Source organism: Hevea brasiliensis, chromosome 1 (genome assembly GCF_030052815.1).
Source record: "Hevea brasiliensis isolate MT/VB/25A 57/8 chromosome 1, ASM3005281v1, whole genome shotgun sequence".
Lineage (NCBI taxonomy): Eukaryota > Viridiplantae > Streptophyta > Magnoliopsida > Malpighiales > Euphorbiaceae > Hevea > Hevea brasiliensis.
This window is the reverse complement of record NC_079493.1, coordinates 53,215,279-53,238,851: the sequence shown is the minus strand read 5'-3', so window position 1 is coordinate 53,238,851 and position 23,573 is coordinate 53,215,279. Positions and strand designations below refer to the sequence as shown.

Here is a 23,573-nt window from a genome sequence, read left to right as displayed (position 1 = left end):
AATCAGAAGCTACCCCAAGGAAAGAAAAATCAGAAAAAGCTGAGAAATCACAAAAAGACAAGGGGGAAAAGTCAGTTGAACAAAGTTCTGGTGCTACCTCTAGAAAGAGAAAGAAGTTTAGTGGACCCAGCAGGGGTCGAGGTGGAAGATTCAGTAGGGGCCGATTCTCCGGACAGAGACCCCCTAGGTCTGGTCAGCAGTCAAGTAGGGGTTCATATTCTGCCCGCCCCTGTGAGACTTGTGGCAAGATTCATGGGGGGGAGTGTTACTGGGCCATTGGAGCCTGCTTTAACTGTGGAGGCAAGGGCCATATAGCTAAAGACTGTACTAGTGCTCCGAGATATGGTCCAGCTCCTACTACAGCCGAGAGATCTATTCAGAGTCCTGCTCCCAGAGGTTCACAGTCTGTTGGCAGAGGAAGAGGCAGAGGTAGAGGCACTGCTTCAGGCAGTTAAGGCACAGTTGGTCAATCAGGACAAGGAAATGCTTCGACCAGAATCTACACAATGAGACAGCGAGAAGAGGCTGAGACTTCTGATGTGGTAGCTTGTACATTCTCTATCTCTGATCAAGAAGTATTTGTATTGTTTGATCCGGGTTCAACCCATTCATATGTTAGTGCTAGCATAGTTAGTTCACTTGCTGTTCCATGTGTGCAAATGGGTTTTGAAGTGCGAGTAACTAATCCATTAGGACAAGAGGTCCGGGTCAACAGAATTTATAGAGACTGTCCTTTGGTGATCCAAGGACATGTTTTCCCGTCAGACTTGATTGAAATGCCCTTCAGAGAGTATGATATCATCTTGGGCATGGATTGGTTAGCCAGGCATCATGCCATGATTGACTATAGACTGAAGACAGTCACTTTTGGTCTCCCTTTATACGGTGATGTGGTAATACACGGGGAGAGGCATTTACTGCCATCAAACATCATTTCGGCTGCACTAGCTAGAAAAATGATCAGAAAGGGGTGTGAAGCATACTTGGCACATGTGATAGACACCCAAGTGGGGAGTCCAGCACTGAGGGACATCCCTACTGTATGTATTTTTCGGATGTATTTCCTGATGAATTGCCAGGATTACCTCCAGAAAGAGAGGTGCAGTTTCAAATTGATGTTATGCCTGGTGTGGATCCAATTTCCATAGCGCCATATAGAATGGCACCTGCAGAATTAAAAGAGTTGAATGTACAATTGCAAGAATTGCTTGACAAGGGCTTTATCCGCCCGAGTGTGTCACCTTGGGGAGCGCCAGTATTGTTTGTAAAGAAGAAAGATGGCACTCTCTGGTTATGCATCGATTATCGGCAGTTGAATAAGGTGACAATAAAGAATAGATATCCATTACCCCGCATTGATGGCTTGTTTGATCAATTGAGGGGTGCAGCTGTGTTCTCCAAAATTGACTTGAGATCAGGTTATTATCAGTTGAAAGTACAAGAGCAGAGTATTGCTAAAACTGCCTTCAGAACCTGCTATGGCCATTATGAGTTTTTGGTTATGCCATTCGGGTTAACTAATGCTCTGGCTGCTTTTATGGATCTGATGAACACTATCTTCAGACCATACCTCGACCAGTTTGTTGTGATATTCATTGATGATATATTGGTCTATTCGAGGAATGCAGAAGAGCATGATAGACATCTGCGGATTATACTGCAGACTTTGAGGGAGAATCAGCTATATGCCAAATTGTCGAAGTGTGAATTTTGGCTGAAGGAAATATCTTTCTTGGGGCATGTAGTATCAGAAGAGGGCATTAAAGTAGATCCAAGTAAGATTGAAGCTGTCCTTAATTGGAGGCCACCCAGAAATGTCACAGAAATTCGTAGTTTTCTGGGTTTAGCTGGATACTACCGTCGGTTTGTGAAGGGATTCTCCATGTTGGCATCTCCATTGACCAAGCTGCTTAGAAAATATGTGAAATTTCAGTGGACGGATAAATGCTAACAGAGTTTTGATGAATTGAAGAGATATTTGACTGAAGCTCCAGTCCTTACTTTACCTACTCCAGGTAAAGAATATATAGTATATAGTGATGCTTCTCACAATGGATTAGGCTGTGTATTGATGCAAGATCGAAATGTCATTGCCTATGCATCACGCCAGCTAAAACCGCATGAGAGGAATTATCCAACACATGATTTGGAGCTTGCAGCTATTGTGTTTGCTCTTAAGATCTGGAGGCACTATTTGTATGGGGAAAAGTGTTACATCTACACAGATCATAAGAGTTTGAAGTATTTGGGCACCCAGAAAGAGTTGAATTTAAGATAGAGGAGATGGTTAGAGTTGATAAAAGACTACGATTGTCTGATAGACTATCAGCCAGGGAAAGCTAATGTTGTGGCTGACGCCCTAAGTCGCAAGACTATGGCAAGTCTAAGGGTTACTCCTTTGTCTTTGGTACATGAGTTAAGATCATTGCATGCCAGCTTAGAGATTAATGATGATGGGCAGACAGCAGTTGCATGGCATGTACAGCCAGTGTTGATTGATCAGATTAGAATGGTCGCTCGTAATGATCAGTATCGGTTGATGGAAGAAGTCAGGCAGGGCAAGAAACCAGAATTCTCAATCAGAGATGAAAGTCTACTGCTACACCAGGGCAGAGTATGTGTTCCCAATGATGTTAGGAATATCATTTTGAAGGAAGCACATGAGTCTCCTTTTGCCATGTACCCTGGTGGCACAAAAATGTATAGGGGGCTAAAGGAGCATTACTGGTGGATGGGTATGAAACGAGATGTGGCAGAGTTTGTATCCAAATGCCTAACTTGTCAACAAGTAAAGGCAGAGCATCAAGTACCCACTGGGTTGTTACATCCACTACCAGTGCCCGAATGGAAATGGGAAAGAATAACGATGGATTTTGTGATGGGACTTCCGAGGACACAGAAGAGTCATGATGCAGTATGGGTCATTGTCGATAGACTAACTAAGTCTGCTCATTTTCTGCCAGTCCGGATGGATTATAGTTTGAAAAGATTGGCCAAGGTATACATCGATGAGATTGTGAGACTGTATGGAATGCCAGTATCCATCGTGTTAGACAGAGATCCTAGGTTCACTTCTAGATTCTGGGGTAGTCTTCAGAGAGCCCTAGGAACTAGATTGAACTTCAGTACTGCATTCCACCCACAGACAGATGGCCAGTCTGAGAGGGTAATTCAAATCTTGGAGGACATGCTACGGGCTTGTGTGATTGAGTTTGAGGGCAGTTGGGATAGACACTTGCCTTTGATTGAGTTTGCTTACAACAACAGCTACCAATCAAGCATTGGAATGCCTCCATATGAAGCTTTGTATGGCAGAAAATGTAGAACCCCGTTGTGTTGGGATGACGTGGGTGAAAGAAAGATGAGTGGACCCGAAATTGTTCAGCAAACTAAAGAGAAAATCAGGGTGATTAGAGGTCGACTTAAGACTGCATTAAACCGTCAGAAGTCCTACATTGATTTGAAAAGAAGGGATATTCAGTATGCAGTAGGTGAGAAAGTTTTCCTCAAGGTTTCTCCTTGGAAGAGAATTATGAGATTCGGCAGAAAGGGGAAACTGAGTCCTCGTTTCATTGGGCCATATGAGGTTCTGGAAAGAGTGGGTCCTTTGGCATATCGATTGGCACTACCTCCAGAGTTGGAAAAGATACATAATGTCTTCCATGTGTCTATGTTGAGGAGGTATCGATCAGACCCATCTCATGTACTACCAATAGAGGAAATTAAAGTGAATCCAGACCTCACATATGAAGAAGAACTCATAGAGATTCTGGCTTATGAGGTGAAGCAGCTATGGAACAAATAGATACCATTGGTAAAAGTGCTGTGGAACCATCATTCGGGCCAGGAGGCTACTTGGGAACGAGAGGAGGACATGAGGAGACAGCACCCACAGCAATTCAGAGATTGATACCAGGTAAAATTTCAAGATGAAATTTATTTTAAGGGGGGAGAATTGTAACACCCCGTTTGCATAGCCTGGTAGATTTCACTGTTCCGGTGACCAGTGTTGGTCCGGACAATTAAGGAGATTAGAACCACACTTAAGACAACTTGAGAAGCCATAAATACAAATAATTAGTAATGTTTAATTAGTTAACTATAAATAAGAAAAACAGAACATAAGAAGTTAAAGCAGTAGAGAGTCACGATGAGTGACCTCCTCGAGGAAGCATCGAAGTCATTTAAAACACAAATTTCGAACCGTAAAAAGTGACGCTGCGGTCCTTAGGACCCTTATGAACATAGTGGAAAAGAGAAAATCACGAAAAAGAACTGTTAAGTCAGTCAAATAATTAGGTTAGGGAGCCGGAAGAAATATTGGATTATTTGCAAACCGGGATGAACCGGCGAGGGGCAATTTGGACAATTGACCCCGAGAACTGACTCCTGACCTAACTGTCAAATAAAATCGGAGAAAAGAATATTTTGGAATCAAAAATTAAATTAAAGAACTAATAGAAAAATAAATAGAAAAAAAAAAGAAAGAAGTTAGAAAAGTCAAAGGTGATGACATCATGAATGATGTCATAAAAGATTAATTAAATTATTTTATTAATTAGGGAATTTTGGTCTTCAAAAAGGGATAAGGCTAAGGAAAATAAAACAAAAAAAAAATTAGAAAAGTCTCTTCTTCCTTCCATCTTGCCGCCCCATCATTCCCAAATTCCCTCCATGAAAATTTCTTCCTTTAAGCTTACATTTAAGCTTAATTCTGTTTATTTAACCTTCATAACTTCCTTAAATACCTCACTAGAACCTTTAATCTCAACTTAAACACAAGAAATAAAGAGGAAAGAAAGAGAACAATTGAAGGCTTGGCATTTAAATTGAGGTTAGCATGCTAAACTCTTTATTTATCCATTCAAATGCATATGTGATGGTTGAAAGTGAGCTTAGAACTTGATTAAATGAAACAAACATGGGAGAAGGACTAAACTGAAATTTTGACCTAGTTGAAGGGAGTATGAATTGCATGAATTAAATGAGATAGAATGAGTTTAAAAGTCTTAATTAGTTGATTGATTATAGTTTAAAGTTTTGAATTTAGTTAATTGCACAATTTAAGTGAATTAGGGTTTGGAGGCTAGGGTTTGTGAACCAAGTTTTGGAGAAATACATAAATGATGACCTTGGTCTATTGTGAGATGAAAAATGGTCAATAATGACCAAAAGAGGTGTGTGGGAATTGTTGGAATGAAAACCAAATTCGTAGGTCCAATGGTCATGCTGCTAACAGCATGACCAAACCTATTTTGAAGGACCAAAACTCAAATTTTACAAGTCCAATTGATATGCCACCAATTGGGGATGAAAATAGACATAAAATGGCACAACTTTCATTAAGGAACCATGCCCAAAAACTGACCAAAACTTAGTGAAACAATTAACCAAAGTGAAATGAGAGCAGGCTGCCACTGCACCAAACTGACCAAATGAACAGTAATTTGGTCATAACTCGAGCTAGGAAGGTCAAAATGACCTGAAATTTTACCAGTAATTAGATAAGACATAGATCTAAAACTTTCATGAAGGACACCACCCCAAATTATGCCATTAACCCATTCCAATTATTGAGCAAAGTTGAGTTACCAAACCTACAACTCTGCAGAATTTCTATTGAGCAGTAATGTTTGAAGGGTTATAACTCTCTCTACAAAACTCCAATTTAGGCGATTCTTGAACCGATGGAAACCTAAGATAGAGTAGAACATTTCATATGAAGAAATTTAGACCAAATTATGAACTTAAGTTAATCAAATTACTGACCAAAGTTGGATCAAAATCTGCCAGAACCCAAAATCTCAGCATGAACAGTGCACGTGAACAATAATTTTATTTTGGCCATAACTTGAGCTACAAAACTCCAATTGAGGTGATCCAAAAATGAGAATATACTTAAGACAATAAGAAACATTTTCTATGAAGGAAGTTTTGTCAAATTTCAACAGTAGATTGTCCAATGAAATAGTGCAACTTAGAACTCCAAAACCGAAAATTGGCAATTTTGCCAAAAAGACCTAAGCTTTGAGAAAACGACCAAAACCAACAAGTTTAATGACCAAAATGTGGTATGTGGGTGAAGTTGGAGTTCCCATACCTATTAAGCCTTAGAAAGTCAACTATTTGACTTGAATAGTGCAGTGAATAGTAACCCGAAACACAAAATTTCAAGGACGTCGAAATTAGCACGTTAGAGCTAGGTATAAGTGAAGTTAAATTTATTTTTGGATTTATGTTAAATTATGGTACTGAAACACTATAAAACTGTGTGTTTCAGTGGAAAAGAATACCGGGACAGAACCCGAGGAGTCGAGTTAAGGCCAAAGGGCGACTCATTTGAGGTTTGTGCACAACATCTTCATGCTTTAAAATTCATTGATAAAGTGAACGAAATATGTATTTTACTTGTGATTTGGAATTGTTGAAAGTTTATTTGTGACATTATTTATGATGTTTTGATTAAACTGTGAAAGTTATTATGCATATTTGAAATAGCAATGTTTAGCAAATTGTTAAGATAAGTTTTGAAACCACAGTGTCATGACCATATATTTGAACACCTCACTAGCACGACTAGTGGGGGTAATTATTTTCGAATTTTGATTTCTTCTCTGGACAAGTGTTGAGGTGTGCCAGTAGAAGAGGATGTGAATGGATATCCATATATTTGAGCTAGCTAGCCTTGTGATATGATTTCTCTTTATCCTCTGGCTATTGAGATTCTATTTGTTTCGAATGGCATGATCTAACTGTGGGTTTTATGAAATGTGTTTTGATACTTTGAAATGAATTTGGTTTGCATTAAAATCTCATAATCCATGTTTTGTGTTTAATGCTTATGTTTAGTCAAATTTTTGAATAAATGTGATTTTATTTTTGCATAAAGATTATTTTAGTATGTTGTGTACCACTGAGTCCTAGTACTCAGCGATAGCTTCTATTCTTTATCCACAGATCTGAGAGACTAGAAGAAGCGATGGCGAAATTTTGAGGTGTGAGGAGCTATCATCTTGAAGTCTTGGGTATAATTTATACCACACTTTGTAAATATTTATTTTGATGTATGTATTGCATATAAAGGTATGGACATGTAAATGGGTCTTGAGCAGCTTGTACAAAATTTGTATGAAGTTTGTAATAAAATTTAGTTTGTATTTCTTTTGATGTGAATTTTGTAAGGATGTATATAAATTGTTTTGTCTCAAATGAAATGATTGTGGAATTATTGAAATTGATAGAGTTTGATTGTGAAATTGAAGTTGTGGTTGAGAAAAATTTTTAGAAGTGCTTTTTACAGGTATTTGAAGAACGGTTTTCTCAAAATACAGAGGAAACTCTGTCAAAATTTTTATAAAATTTGCGGAAAAATAAAATGGGCCAAAATTTCCAACTAGCTTTTCACTTAAGTACATGTTTTAAATACTTATTAGAAATGCTCACCTACCAAAAGTAAGAAATTGTTTTAAAATCCCTTGTAGGGTGCTTAATGAGTTATCGGTAGGTGAAGTTCGGTAGTTCATTAAGTATTCTATGGGATCATGTTATGCCTTACAGAGGGGTAAGGTGTGACAGTGAAAAACACTTCCGATAATCATATTCAATCATTCTCAAACTCCAATATCATCAAAATCTCAATAATTTTCAACAACATTTCTCAATCATTCATTTCTCATTGCACTCATATATATAAGCAATAAATAAATACTCAAATTTTCCATTCATAACCACAATTTTCACTATTTACATTAACATCAAAATACATTATATAAGTCTCATTTATACAATAGAAAATAAAAGATAGTTACAAAATACCAAAATGAAACCTAGTGTCCTACCAATGCACTGAGGATGGTGAGGTGACACGGACACTATGCAGAGCTACAGGAGGTCTCACCCAGTCTGTGGTCTACTGGGCTCTCGGTCAGTATCTCCAGAACCTACGTGTGGCAAAAGCAACGCGCTAAGCAATAATGCTTAGTGGTGCCAATAATAAAATAAAAATAAATAACAGAAAGTAAATATCACGATGAATGTATTGATGTTTCATTTCAAATAAATTTTCGATGAGTATTTGTAATCTTACTTATTTTGTACTTGTTATATTCATTATTTCATTAAATTTGGCCACTTTTATGTTTGGTTGCCCAAGTAACCTATACTAGACGACTGGACTGGATAAACGGGTAAACTAGCACTGGGTATCAAGTACCTCGGGCCGTCACACCATCGGTCACATATGTATCTCCCGGTGTGCAACAAAACAGTTAATAAGCTGTAAATAACATTAGGCACAAGGCAAAGTCTCAACACAATGTCAGAATGGCTAAAATCCATGAAATCACAGAATGGCATAGTGCTATGTGCAGTACTGCTAACTGAACCCTATTGGCATGCCAAACTATCCAAACTAATCTTGTTAGGTATACTAGGGCATTTGATACTTTTGAATTTTGTAATTTTTGAATTTCAAGCTTTGGTGTTACTATTTACTTCATTAGTCAACAAAAATGTTGACTTTTGCATAGAAAATAGGTACATTAGTTTTAACACTCCCAACATACCACATTGTGCATTCAAAACTTGTTGGCATTAATCACCAATACCATTTCTAAGCTTAAAACTAATGGAGCAGAATTTTCAGTTTTTATACCCTAATTTTATTGTTCCATTAGTTACTGTTGCAGTGGGAATTTGAGAAAATGATAAACATAAAAGTTGTTCCTTATTTTGTCTAGTTGAATTTTTTTTTTTTGAATCACTCCATTTGGAGTTTTGTAGCTCAAGTTATGGTCCAAAAACCACAACTGGCCGGATTGAAAAATTTCAGAATTGACCATATCTACAATGCAATGAATAGTGACTTCAACTGCCTTGTTGGATAGGTTCTGGTCATAATTTGGGGTAGATTTCTTCATGAAAGTTGTTGGTCTATATCTTAACTTATTGTTGTAAAACTTTCAAGTCAATTGGGCCATTCTACAATGAGTTATGGCCAAATGAACAATCACTATTGTTCATTTGGTCATTCTATAGAATCTGGTGGCAGGACATCCGAATTGGGGTAAGTTTTTGGTCCACTTGCTTTGGTCTTTTGGGCATGGTTTCTTCACCAAAATTGTGCCATTATGTGTCTAGTTTCATGTTCAATTGGCCAAACACCAATTGAACCTACACAGCCCAAGTTATGGCTGTCCAAACAGGCTGGACTCACAGCCACCCTACTGGTTTCACTAGGCAGCATACCAAATCAGTTTGTAATGCTATAATTCACTCTAAGTTATGGTCAACTTACCTCAATTGGTCACTAATTGATCATTAAAATGTTCATTCACCATTTCATAAGCAAAGTCCAAGTTTCTCTCCAAAACCCTAATTCCCCATATCAATTCACACCACACACCTTAGTTAAACACCCTAATTCATTATATATATATATATATATATATACACTTTAAACACCATCTCTAGTCCACTCTAAGCCCATCAAAACCATCAAAATCATCACCCCCAACAGGCTGCCGAAATTCACCATTTACCCTAGCATGTTTAATTTTCTTCAACTCCACAATTTCCTAGCCTAACTTAATGTTTTAACATGAATATCCATAGGAAGAAGGAGAAAGATGGCACTAACCTTGTTGGAGCTAACTCCCAAACTTGTAAAAACTTTCTTTTCCTTCTTCTTTTTGCTGGTTAGAGAGAGTTTAAGATGCAAGGAAGAGTTTTTGTGAAGTGATTAAGTGAGTTTATGGTGAAACTTAGTGGGGTGTGAAGCTTGATGAAGTGTTAATGGAGGTTTGGGTTAGGGAAGAATTCGGCTGGTTTGAGGGAGAAGAAGGCAGATAGTGTTTTTGATTTTTTTGGTCTCAATTGTCTCTTTTTATTAGTTAATTAAATGGTTGTTTAAATGTAATTGGTGGGGATTTTTAAATGACATCATAATGATGTCATAATTTACATTATATTTCATTTTCTTTTCTTTTCTTTTCTACTAACTTCAAATTAATTTTTAATCAACATTAATTCGTATTTTATGTCATATAATTTATGTACTTAATTAGACAAGTTGGTCAAAAATCACCTCTGAGGGCGAAATGACCAAAATGCCCTCCGTTTGACTTAACGGGCCAAAATTGTCTGTATTGATTGAAAAATTTTTCTAAATATTTTCTTGGCATTCTAATGCCATAGGAACCTCAATAACCCTTCTCTGGAGTCCCAAAAATTATTTTATGAATTTTCTCTCGGGTCTAGGGCTCCTAGTTGCGAGAACTGCAACTTTTCACTAGGTTACCCATCATTAGGGCACCGGCTCGTTTAACTTGGTTGTATTTTATTTCTAAAATTTTTTCTAAATTTTTCTTATTAATATTTGAGTTAATTATAGTTCCTCACTTTAGTTTAAATATTTTTTCGGACGTTCTAGCTGTCCGGACCGACACTGGTCACCGGAACAGTAGAATGTACGGAGTTGCTACAGGGAGGGTGTTACACAAAGCAGCAAAGTGAGCTGCTTATAGCGGTGATTAGAGCTACATTTGAACTATTCTCGGGCATATCAGTTATACCCTTTATAAATTTCCTTTTTGATGTAAATTGATTTGTATGTATATATAGACAGATGAGCAGTTGTACAAATGAAAGTGTAATGATATTGTACCCCTTTTGAGTTGTAAATTGAATATAAACTTTATTTTGATTTGTATATGATTGAGTACATTTTATGAGAAATTGTGAAATGAAATAAAATGTTTAAGTTGGATTGAATTCAAGTGTGCACAAGATATTATAAATTGTTTTTAATAGGTTTGAAAAACTGTTCCGTTGTGTTTTTAGCCGTAACCGCGAAAAATTTTCGTAGAATTTTAAAAATGCTAAATTATTTCTAAAGAAATTCTATTGCATTTATTGAATTTAGAAATATCATAATAACTATTTAATTACCACGCAATATTTAAAAATAAAATGAAATTATTCAAAATCCTTTATAATATATTTAATGAGTCATCAGCAGGCGAAACGCGATATATTACATAATAATGTTATAACTTATTAGGGGGGTAAGGTGTGATAAAAAATGTGTTAAAGTACAGGTACTATATTGTACTTTCTACCAAAAAAAGAAACAATAATATGCTATTTGGAGGCACGCCCAGCAACCAGCACACCAACGTTGTGTATGTTTGCGTCTTCGAGAAGCTATCATATGTAGATAGTTTACCGTAATTTCACCCAAAATTTCCCTCCAATAGTTCTCTCTCTGGAGAAGGAGAAGGATTCGAAACAGAAAGGAATTAGACATACAGATGACACGTATCAAACATCACAGCACCGACTTCCTTTACTGTGCAAGAGCATTTCACAGCCAAATGACTTCAAGCCCAAGGCGGAGCCAAAAGCCGCGGAATGATATCACCAGTGCACAAACAAGGCCGAGATTTTGGATTCTTACCCAAAAGATAGAACTTTTAACCGCCTTTGTGCTCTCAACTCTCCCTTTATAGCTGCCTCTTTCACCCTCTAATTTTCCCCTGAAAGCTGCCTTATCGATCCTCTATTACCATGGCACCATACTTAGCCATCGACTATCCCTACAAATCCAGGCCATCCACCCTCTTGAGCTCTCTCTTCATGTCCACGCTGAATATGGCGGCGAAAACGCTTGTTTCTGTGGCATCAAACTTGAAATTAGAGCGTTCGGAGAAGTGGAGACCCGGTGATCATTTGAGATTTATGGTCATGTTAATGGCTTGGGTCACCGTTTGGGTTCTTAGGGTTTTGATGGACCATTTCCCTTGTGTTATGACCTTCTTTCCAAATTATCTTCTTCTTGGTCGCCTCTCATCCGTCGGATCTTCCTCCTTGGCACTCCCAGCCCCATCTTCATCATCAACAGCATTATCAACTTCTGCTACGTTCTTTGATTTGCTTCTACGAGATGATTTTGATGGACCTTCAGCTCAGGCTCTCAGTCGGGCGCTCACGCATGTAAGCATATTTACCTCAATTTTAATTATAGCATGGATTACTCTCGATTTGGCTCACTCGCTTCTCTTTGTACTTTTAAATTGACGAAGTTTATATTTTTCCAATATCAAGGTTTGCAGTGCATACATATTTGTACATAATTAACGGAAATTTCTTGCATACACTAAAATGCACAAACTCAATCAACAAAATTCTTGCGATGATTTTAATTAAAACAATAAATTTTACGTTATATATTAAAAACTATTAAGTAAAATTAAATGATATTCTAGTATAAATTTGTTTTTATATAGAAATAAATTTAATAATTATTAAATTAAATATTTATTTTAGAAGTTATATAAAATTAATTAAAATGTGTATAATAAATATATAAATTTAAATATAAATATTTAATTTAATATTTTTAAATTTATTATAATTATTTTAAAAAACTGGATAATGAAAAAAAAATTATAATTAATTGTAATTGTATTATTTTTAAATTAGGTTTAATTATTATTATTATTATATTAATTATTTAATTTATGTCATATAAAATCGAGTTCATAACAATTTTATTTTTTAATAAATTATATTTAAAAAATTTAATGAATTATCTTTATTGATAAATTTTAATTTTTTACTCCACTACGCAAATATGTTTATTTTTCAAATTTTTTATAACTTTATTATTATCTAACGTTTTTGTTTTTTATAATATTGAAATATTCTATGTTATAAAAAATAATAAAACATTTAAAATTTTTATGAAATTAAAAACAAATATTTGATTATTGTATTATTATCTCAATAAATATAAATATAAATTTCTAACTTTTCATATTAAAAGAAATAAGTACTCCATTATAGAAATAATTATTTCATCTATTAATTATTAGCCAAAATATGGGTTTCTTTTGTTTTTCTCTATTTTTTTTTTTAATAGTATCCAGTACAGTTTCATTGATAAGCTAATATGCGCACCGCTTGTTCTCGTTGAGGGCTGAGGAGGTAAGAGACAAGAGAAGATGGTAATGACGTCCGAAGGAAATAACTGAAGCTATAAGTAAATATAGGCCACGTATCTGCGGTTGAATAAGTGAAGAACATGTGGTTTTGCATGCAGTAGGTTCCGAAGACCACCAGTAAACGACTTCTCCTCATTCCCTGACAAATTAAAAATGACGACTAAAAGCTAACCCTTACGTTCCTTATCATCTTTTTTACTGGTGTAATTATTTTGTTCACTATGCATTTTCGAGTTTTCAGAGTTCTTAATTTTTAATCACTTCCAACATTTATCGAATAATAAATAAAATTTTGCATCATAATATATATATATATATATATATATATATATATATATATATATATATATATATATATATATATATCGGCTCTTAATCTAAAGAAAGAATGGCTAATTGTTCAATGAATAAAATTAAATAATATTCAGAAACGTAGATATAGAATTTTCCTTCTTTTTTATTCCTAACTTCAATGATTTTCATTCTATAAAATATTAATTTTTGAATCGGTACTTGAATTTCTTTTTTTATATTTTTATTATCAAATAAATCTATAATATATTTAAATGGGAAACTTATATACATGGTAATCGCATTCTCTCTTCCCTTCTTTTTAAAAAGAAATATAAATAAGATTATAAATTATATGAGACCAGTTTGCTCTCATTGATATCATGAGATGTGGAATGTGAATCTCTTCCATCCAAAATCTCATTTTCGTTGTTATTATTATTATTCTTATTATTATTATCCAAAATCTCATCCTTACACAAAAAATAACTCAATTTTTAGACAAAACAAATCCTTAATAATAATAGTAAAATCAATATTTTTTTTCTAAAATAGGACAAAAATATTCACATTCTGGTATTTCTACGTGACAGATCCTTGCATTGCTAAACAATATACCAGCCACTTCAAGAAAGTACCAATTCGCTATGGCAATGGCTGACAAAATCATGGACGGGAACTTCCGAGATGGCCACGCGGAACTCATACAAGTCAATCGGACGGCTCTTTCTTCAGCATTCGAGCGTACGTTAAGCCTTCTGTCCCAATCTATCCAACAGCCTCATGCCTCAGATGATTCAGGCGCGTGGACATCACGGGTCTTAAGGGCATTGCCACTGGGATCCTACATATCATCATGCGTAAAAGGGCTGAACTACTGCTTAAGAACCGTCATACAAACAGTGCGTAAGGGCTCATTGGCGTTGCAGTTAGACAAGAGGCAACAATTGAGCGGCGGCGTCGTTTATGAGGGAGCTGACGATGTAGTGGCGGAGAAATTGGCACAGGAACTGCTTTGGATAACCAACAAATTGAGGGCTTATGGGGCTGTAGACGAAGCTATGATGCAATGGAGTTTTGCCTCTGCTCTTGCTTCCCTCGCTTTCTCCGCTAATCCCAGGGTTCAGGGTTACATTGTCAAGATTTCAGGTCTCTCGTTCTCTTCATTATTATTATTATTATTATTATTGTTGCTGTTGTTGTTGGAATCATTAAAATTAAGCAAGGTTTTTAAGATGAACAGCTGAGAGTAGGTTTTGGATTTGGAAAATGCAGCTATATTAATTGGAGATCTCGTAGGCAACAAGGTAGAAGTTTCAACGGAAGTGAAGTTCAGATTGCTAGTGCTCTGGATTCCACTGTTTTGCTATGCAAACAATGGATTATCCTATCCTTTCTTGACGAGCTTTGAGAAGATAGAAGTAGAGAGAGCAATGGATGAAGCCATTTCCACCTTACCTCCAATGGATCAAGAAGTTATACTCATAAATTGGCTACAAGATTTCACAATGTGCGCCTCAGATTGGCCAAATCTCCAAGTTTCTTATGATCGGTGGTGCGGAGGTACTCGTCTGCTTGCTCAATGAATTTATTTGTTCTTTTACGAATAAGTTCTATATATATATATATATATATATATATATATATATATATATATATATATATATATATATATATATATATATATATATTTTAGAAAGTATCCATGTATTGTTATTCACTTCACATACACAGTTATAAATTGCTCAATGAAGACAATATTCTATTTATTTTAGATATCAAAAAAGTTTATTTGCAGGCTCCGTTTGATTCAACACATGAGATTGATTTTTGTCAAGTGAGGTTTCAAATTCTTTTATAATTACCGATTGAGATCCGTTCACTACAACAATTTTAATATATAATGATGTAAAAAATACATATATCAAAGAAAAAAGCGTAAGTAAATAAATTTTTAATATAATTAAAACCATCGTCCGAAACTTTTTTGGTTTTCAATATGGTGAGTATATAACGACGTAAATTATTACATAGGTGATACTGCAGTGAACCTTTTTGACGAGTCTAAAGATGATGAACCTCTGTTATTCATCTTCTACAAGATTTTATTAATCTCATAATCCACATACTATTTCCCTCTACTTCGTAGCTACTAGTTCATCATTCTAAACATGCTAGGATACCTGAAATAATATTGGAATGAGAATAAATTCCTATTATAATGAAATTAAATTGAACCCAATTAAAAATCACCCAATGTACATTATGATATCGGAATGGACCACAATTTATTTACAATTAACCCCAAAACAATTGAGAAACAAATTCAAATTATGTACCATAAATGGCACATGCCCAATTTTAAGCCACTAATTAGCTGATATCTCTTTTCTATTCATTTAAAATTACTATTCAAAATTTCCTTAAAAGCAAAATAAAATAATTATCAAAATACACCATAATTTTCACTTCCCTTATTAAATATCTTGCAAACGCTCAATAACATTTCTTCTTAAAATTTAGACAAATATCCTAATCCAAAGTAAATTTAAATACACAACTCTATAATTTATATTAATATACGCAAATATACAACTAAAACCTCCATTTAAATATTAGATCCACAACTATAAGCCTCTAGTTTCATTTTGTCAAAATATTTAAAGTATGCATATCACCCAAATCCAGCTAAATATACATATGAAGGTCTTCCTAAAAAATGTTCCATATATCCACCTCAAATGATCTTATTGCCGTCACGTATTTTTCTCTACACCATTCTCCAATCTTTAACTTCTAAGAAATACAGCCAAGCAATCTAACACTTGTTAAGTGTTTTGAGAAATCTCTTGATCGTTACAACCTTATGGCCCCATCTACTCAATTTAACTATTTGCTGGTAAACTGTTTCTCACCGTCACCATGTCTAACATTATTTCACAACCTGTAAGCATTTCCTGACCAAGTATCTTCAGCCAACTATCACTCCTAAGAAAAGGTACCAAATCATTCATTAAGCACTAAAGCACCATATCCAATAGATGCCTGATGACATAATGTTCTCACTAAGAAACTCGTACTTCAACTATGGTAACTAAGGCATCCACTTTCTTGCCACGCCACCATCTCACCTGGAACATCACTGCATAGGTTATGAACACTATTTATAATCTCATGTCTCTTCTAGAAGCATATATAACCGTACCCTGCACCCCCAAATAATAATAAGAGAGAGCAAAACATATATAGTAACACTACAACTGTACAAGGCTTCTTCTAACACTCAATGCACCTTTTAGGGTAACCGAATCACTCACACTGTTAATCACCCAACTATTACCTCTAACACTCCAGTTCAAGGGTTTTAAACTATCATTACCAGATTCTATGAGCCAGATTAGCTCTAGAATTTGGACAAACATAAAGCCCTGGAAGTTCGTAGTAAACCTTAATGTTCCTAAACCCATGACCAGATTCAAACTGAAAGCCCAACATGCAAAATAAAAAATAAAATATTATAGTTAAATTTGGGTCATCTCAACTCAAAAACATCACACATACACATCTAGGGGAGCCCAGGTCAACCAGATACACAATATGCATAATCCGTTTAATTATTAAATAATTAATAATACTATATATTAATACACTTTAGTGTCATAGTGGAATTCTAAGAAATAAATAAATAAATAAACAAACTAATGAATAAATAAAAATTTCTAATTAACATTATTATAACTTGCTGGGAAAAATGCACGTTAGATTCTAAAGAAAGTTATTCCCCCTATAACCTGGGAAAAAAAATTATTGAATAAGAGTGAGAGGTCGGCTTAGTGAATTTACACTACAAGAAAAAAGGAGATTTGAAACCGAATATTCGGTTTCAAATCAGTGAAAATCGGTTTCTAAATACATTTAGAAACCGATTTGAAACCGAAATATTCAGTTTTAAATCCGCAAGTTTCTAAATAAATTTGAAACGGAAAATGTCGTCCGTTTCAAATTCTGAAGCTATTTTCAAACTACTATTCCGTTTCAAATTTAGAAACCACATATATTCGGTTTCAAATTCCGTTTTAATTTAAAAACTGATATTTTGGTTTCAATTTTTTTGAAACAGAAATTCCGTTTCAAATCGGTTTCTAAATTCTGAAACCGATCCTTGTGTTATTGGATTAGAAACGGAAAAATTTGTTTTTAATCCGTTTCAAATTACTAGTAGAAAATTTTTATTTTTTTATTTAATATATTATTTCCTGTATTGAAGCATATAATATAATATTAATTTTAAATGCTCAATATCATAATATTTATAATATCAGGCTATCAAATATCAAATATCAGTCAATATTATATATAAATATGACAGTGAAGGGTTATGACAATAATATACTGTATGGAAAAATAAAATATCATAATAACAAAAAAACAAGCTACTTGTCATCAACAAGATAATCACTCATCAACACTATCAGCCTCTCTACCATCATCTTGATGAGTCGCATGTGGAGTTGGGGCTGTAAACTGCGTACCCTACATCATTTGTGCCATCATGTTTTGCATCATTTGTTGCATGCGCTCCTCCAGTGTCTGCTCACGTTGTCTATATCTCTCCTCTAGCATCAACTCGCGTTGTCGATCTCTCTCCTCCATTGCAACCAAACTATCCTTGAGCGTTGCAATAGTCTGATGCAATTGTTGAATCTCTTCCTCCATTGCCTCTGACTGAGCACAATAGGATGCAGTAGAAGATGATCCATGTGATGAGCTAGGGTAAAAAATTGATGCTTGAGATCCAATGCCATAAACCCTGTTCTTCTTCTCCACCCCCCACAACTTGATAATATAGTGCGACCTCATCTACAATAGGAGGTCACTGCACCCCTCTTGTGGTTGGGACGACTGCTCCTTAAGCGCCAAAAATGCATCTTGCATAAGTCAATACACATTTTAAATTTATTTTTCTTGGCAATTGAATAAACAAACTCACTTATTCATTTTTTTCATATAATTGAAAGACATAAAATACTTGTTCACTTACCTTAATTGATTGCGCTCGTGAATCAACCGTATCGGAGGTGCCTTTCCTAGTGTGGGTTTTATGGAAAAGTTCATAAGGAAAAGGTCTTCGGCCAAGCTGGGCTTCCTGAAAAGATATAATGATTTTAGTGATGTTTATAATAATGTTCGATTATTTGCTACTAATATGTAGACAGATAATAACAAAACTAGTAAATATGAAATCATTACCATCCTATAGTAAATATGAAATCATTACCATTCTATCTGCGTGAGTAGCATGTGAAACTGAACCCCCTGTGTGTCTAGAGATGCCTGCCCCAACTCCCCCTATCTCACTACAACGGTTAGCAGTGAATTGATGGCTCTTGGCTTTAAACTCTAGGCAGTTGCCTCCTTCCATTTTTGCATTGTACTATTAGGCACGATGACCTTGGATTTTCCTTTCCTGACATTGCACATTAGGGCCTTTTAGCGCTCTGCAGCCTTACGCCTCCAAGCTTCCTTTACTAGTGGAGTCACCTCTTGCCAATCAAAGTATTTCTGGTATAAAATAAATAAAAATTAAGACAGTTGTATTAGTATGATAATATTTTAGAAAAAAATTGACAGCATTTCCCCTTAATTTTGGACAATCCAACCTAGTTATTAGGTATTAATTGCACCTGTTAAAAACACTTCATATATTCTCAACAATAAATAACATCCACCCCATCTACAACAACTCACAACAATATATATTTTCAATATCACACAAGCTGTACATATAGATCATTTAAGCATTAATATACTTCAATTGTGCTCTTTTACATTAATTCACAAATTCTCATCACTTGAATGATATTTGTTCATAACATTCTTTTTTGAGGTTTCATAAACTATGCAAATTAGTTATCTGATAGCTAATATTTAAATATTTATTTTATTACTTGAAATTCATCCCAAGAAACTCTTTTGTTTCAGCGTGATAGTTTTCCAACAAAGGCCCCTCTGGGTCCATCCTCTCCTTGAAGATATTCTTCATCTTCTTAGCACATTCCTCAGATGGATGTAACCTGTACAAAAGAAAGACAGCAAATATATTGATTTTATGTAAATGTAGAAACACAGTACTTCAATTCCCAATGATATGTAATACCAAATCATAGATAAAGTTAATTAATTTTAAATGCTTACGTGCCATTAATGAGCTTTATTCTTTTCTTTCTTCCAAATGTAGTGAGTGATAGGCCATCCATCGATGATATTGGTGCTGCCCCAACTGAATGACCTTCATGACCAGAGGTTGATCCAATTGCAGGCTCAGAAGATGGGGTAATAGGTGGTGGCGGTGGAGGTGGAGGTGTAGCTCGATGCTGTGTTGAAGCAGTAGACCCCTCTGGATCTAGTGCCGACCTCCTAGTGGATCGTGAAGGAACCTGAGGCTGACCCTGTGTAGATTGGTCTAGTTGATCATTGGGCTCATCCTGCACAGGTAACTGCCTTGACTGTGAATGACCCAACAAACCTCCTCGCGATCGTTGCCTCGCATCCTGCATAAATAATTGTATTAATTAGTTAGCTTCATTCAACTTATGATACATAATACGATGAAATTAGTTAGAGTTTATACTTCAAGTTTAGAAATATAAATTCATTAAGAGAAATACCTAATTCTAATTAGTATCACTATCATATACATCATCGCATTCCTCATCACTTTCTGAGTCCAATTCAAGCTCTTCTTCATCTTCAACATCCTCTTCATTAATTTCAACTAGTACATCATTTTGATCATTCAAGTATTGTTGTTGATCATCATCATCGTCAATTTGAATCAAAGGGACTTCCATTTCATCTTCTTGAAATGGTTCTTCCCGTGCAGGGGGGGTTGTGACATTCACTTGCTCAGGAAGATCAATAACAGATCTCGCTTTGATTTTGAACACAGCCCACCAATCATCCTTGTCACGTTTTAAGCTTGGATATATGGAATAATTCACCTGAGCAGCTTGGATAGCAAGAACAAATGGTTCATACCTATTGAAGGATCTTTTATGATTAATATCCACAAGTTTATATTTTGGATGAATCTTTGTTCCCACATTTGGTGTTGGATCAAACCAATCACATTTAAGCAATACAGTTCTTTTGATTGGTAATCCAGGGTACTTCAATCGTAGCACTTCAATTAATTGTCCATAGTAGTCACTTTCATGTAATCGTAATTAGTCCCCTTGATACATACCCCACTGTTCATCGTTGCCCTATGCGAACCATAACCTTTAGTGTGAAATTTATAACCATTAACTACATAACTATTGTAGCACATAACACTTCTTAATGGACCCTTTGATAGATCCTTTAAAAACTGGCTTGATATATTGTTGGAGGGATTGTGAACATATTTATTGAACCACTTATCAAATTCACGCTCTAGTTTCTCATCAACTTGTTTATCATTGATATTTGGATTGGCCATGTGTAACTCATTAACAAAAATGCTGCACACAATGAAAATAGTTAATTACATGTTTGGAATCAATAATGGCATTGCAACAATTATAATAATTGAATATTAGAAAAACTTACTCAATGTACGGTTTTACTTCTATACAATTCAACAAGATGTACATTTGTGCTGCTTGAAATTCTTGTTCTGTGAGATATCTAACCTTTCCTTTTCCCAGTGGCCTACCGGAATGAGTGAAAATTGATAGATTCCCTAGATGTTCATCCATATGTTTGACTGTATCATCATTGCGTGGAACCTTTCGATGCCTTGTGTTGACATGGGGTTCAAAATAATGAGCGCAGAATGACGATGCTTCTTCAACTAAGTATGCATTGCATATGGAACCTTCCACTTTGGCTTTATTTTTCACATTATTTTTTAACTTCCTAAGGTACCTGTACCATTTACTATTTAGTCACAACAAAGTTTTTATTTCTCCATGTAATGATAGTATACAACAATACATTAAACTAGTTACCTCTCAAATGGATACATCCACCGATATTGCACAGGACCAGCAATCCATGCTTCATAAGCCAAATGCACTGGGAGGTGTTCCATGGAGTCAAAGAAACTTGGAGGGAATATACGCTCTAGTTTACATAATATAATAGGAATCTCTTCATTGAGTCAGACATGGCTTCTTCTCTAAGTGTTGTTGAAGTTAACTCTCTAAAGAAATTGCTCAATTCGGTCAATGCTTGCCACACATTTTTTGGAAGCAATTCCCTAAATGCTATTGGGAGTAATCTTTGCATAAAGACATGACAATCATGGCTTTTCATCCCAAACAACTTTAGTTTTCGCATGTCTATACACCTACCCATGTTTGACACATAACCATCTGGGAATCTAAGATTTTTAAGCCATTCACACAACATTGCTTTTGATTGATTGTCTAATGTGTAACATGCTTTAGGATACTTTCTGTTGCCATATCCCTCTCTAACTCAGGTCGGTGACAAAACTCTTTCAAATCTTCCCTTGATTTTGCATTGTCCTTCGTCTTCCCTTCAACATTCATCACAGTATTAAAAATATTTTCAAATACATTTTTCTCTATATGCATGACATCCAGGTTGTGGCGAAGCATGTTAGTACTCCAATATGGCAAATCCCAAAAAATGCTCCATCTCTTCCAACCCGTGTTTTTTGCTTTGCAACTGTTATTCTCATCTGCACCCCTATCGTGACACACATTAATCCTAGATGTTCTATTTGTTCTAAAATTTCCTCACCAGATAGAATGGGGGGAGCACTTTTTGTAACTGTCTTGTTCTTTCTAAAAGCAATTTTATTCCGTCTGAAAGGATGGTTAGCTGGTAAGAATTTACGGTGATTGTCAAACCATGATTGTTTACCACCCTTTGTCAATGTGAATGCATCTGAATCGTCCCTACAATATGGACAAGCAGTCTTGCCTGCTGTGCTCCAACCGGATAACATTGAATATGCAGGGAAATCACTTATTGTCCATAATAACGCAACCCTCATATTAAAATTATTCTTCTTTGATGCATCATATGTCTCAACTCCAACTTCCCACAACTGTTTCAACTCTGCAATAAGGGGCTGTAAGTACACATCCAATTTGTCTTTTGGGTTTCTCGGACCAGGAACTATTACCGTTAGGAACATATACTCTTCCTTCATACATAACCAAGGAGGCAAATTGTAAGGAGTGACAATGACTGGCCAAGATGAATATTGTTGTCCAGACTGACCGAATGGTTGAAACCCATCGGTGCACAGTCCTAGCCTTACATTCCGAACCTCAGCAGCAAATGAAGGATGTGTTTTATTAAAATGCTTCCATGTAGTTGCATCTGAACAATGACACATTACCCCATCTTCATGGTCATGCTCAGCATGCCATCTCATTTCTTTTGCTGTTGCATTCGAAGCATATAATCTTTGCAATCTCTGTGTGAGAGGAAAGTAGTACATTTTCTTATGTGGCACATTGGTTTGAAAATTAGAAGAGCCTCGACTATGTCGTTTGAACCGTGGATGGTCACAAAATTTGCAATTCGTTAACTCACTATCTTCAGCCCAATATAACATACATCCATTAGTACAACAATGAATCTTCTCAACAGGTAGGCCCAATGCTTGAACCAACTTCTTCAGATCAGAAAAGTTTTCACCATTAAATTTTCATCCCAGAACACCTCTTTCATAAGTTGACAAATGTCATCAAAACACCTTTCTGACAAATGATGTTCTGCCTTGATGTTTAACATCCTTGCAACAACTGAGAGCTGCAAATGGCTTTCACAACCTGGCCACACCTCTTGATTAGCAGCTTGTAACATGTCATACAATTTTTGAGCTGATGGATTTGGAGGCTCCTCCATTACATCCTGAAAGAAATCAGGACCTGCTGCATCCATTACCATTTGCTCATAGGTATTGCTTGTGCTATTATCAACCTCTTGAACAGACTCCGCTATCATAACATTTATGTTTTGACTATCAATATTACTTGTGCGGGGTTCCCCATGTAGAATCCATTTATAATAATATGGCACAAATCCATGCTTCATCAAATGTAATCGAATTGTATTCTCATCAGCATAATTACGATTCTGACACTTTCGATGATTACATGGACACTTCGCTTATCCCCATCCATCCACTGGATGTTGCTTAGCAAATGTTATGAATTGTTCAATACCTTCTATGAATTCTGAGGTCAATAGACCATCTTTTAACCTAGCATACATCCATCTCCGATCTGATCCCATTTTGCTAATAGCTGTGTAATA

The 23,573-nt window shown here is 35.5% G+C and overlaps 1 protein-coding gene across 1 annotated transcript; it reads left to right on the top strand.

Moving 5' to 3' along the window:
- The first annotated feature begins 11,239 nt into the window (after positions 1–11,239).
- LOC110666128 (uncharacterized) lies at positions 11,240–14,915 on the top strand. Its single transcript, XM_021826512.2, has 3 exons — positions 11,240–11,991; positions 13,886–14,441; positions 14,568–14,915. The coding sequence occupies exons 1-3, from the start codon at positions 11,566–11,568 to the stop codon at positions 14,876–14,878; spliced, it is 1,293 nt and encodes a 430-aa protein (XP_021682204.2). The 5' UTR covers positions 11,240–11,565; the 3' UTR covers positions 14,879–14,915.
- Positions 14,916–23,573: the final 8,658 nt, after the last annotated feature.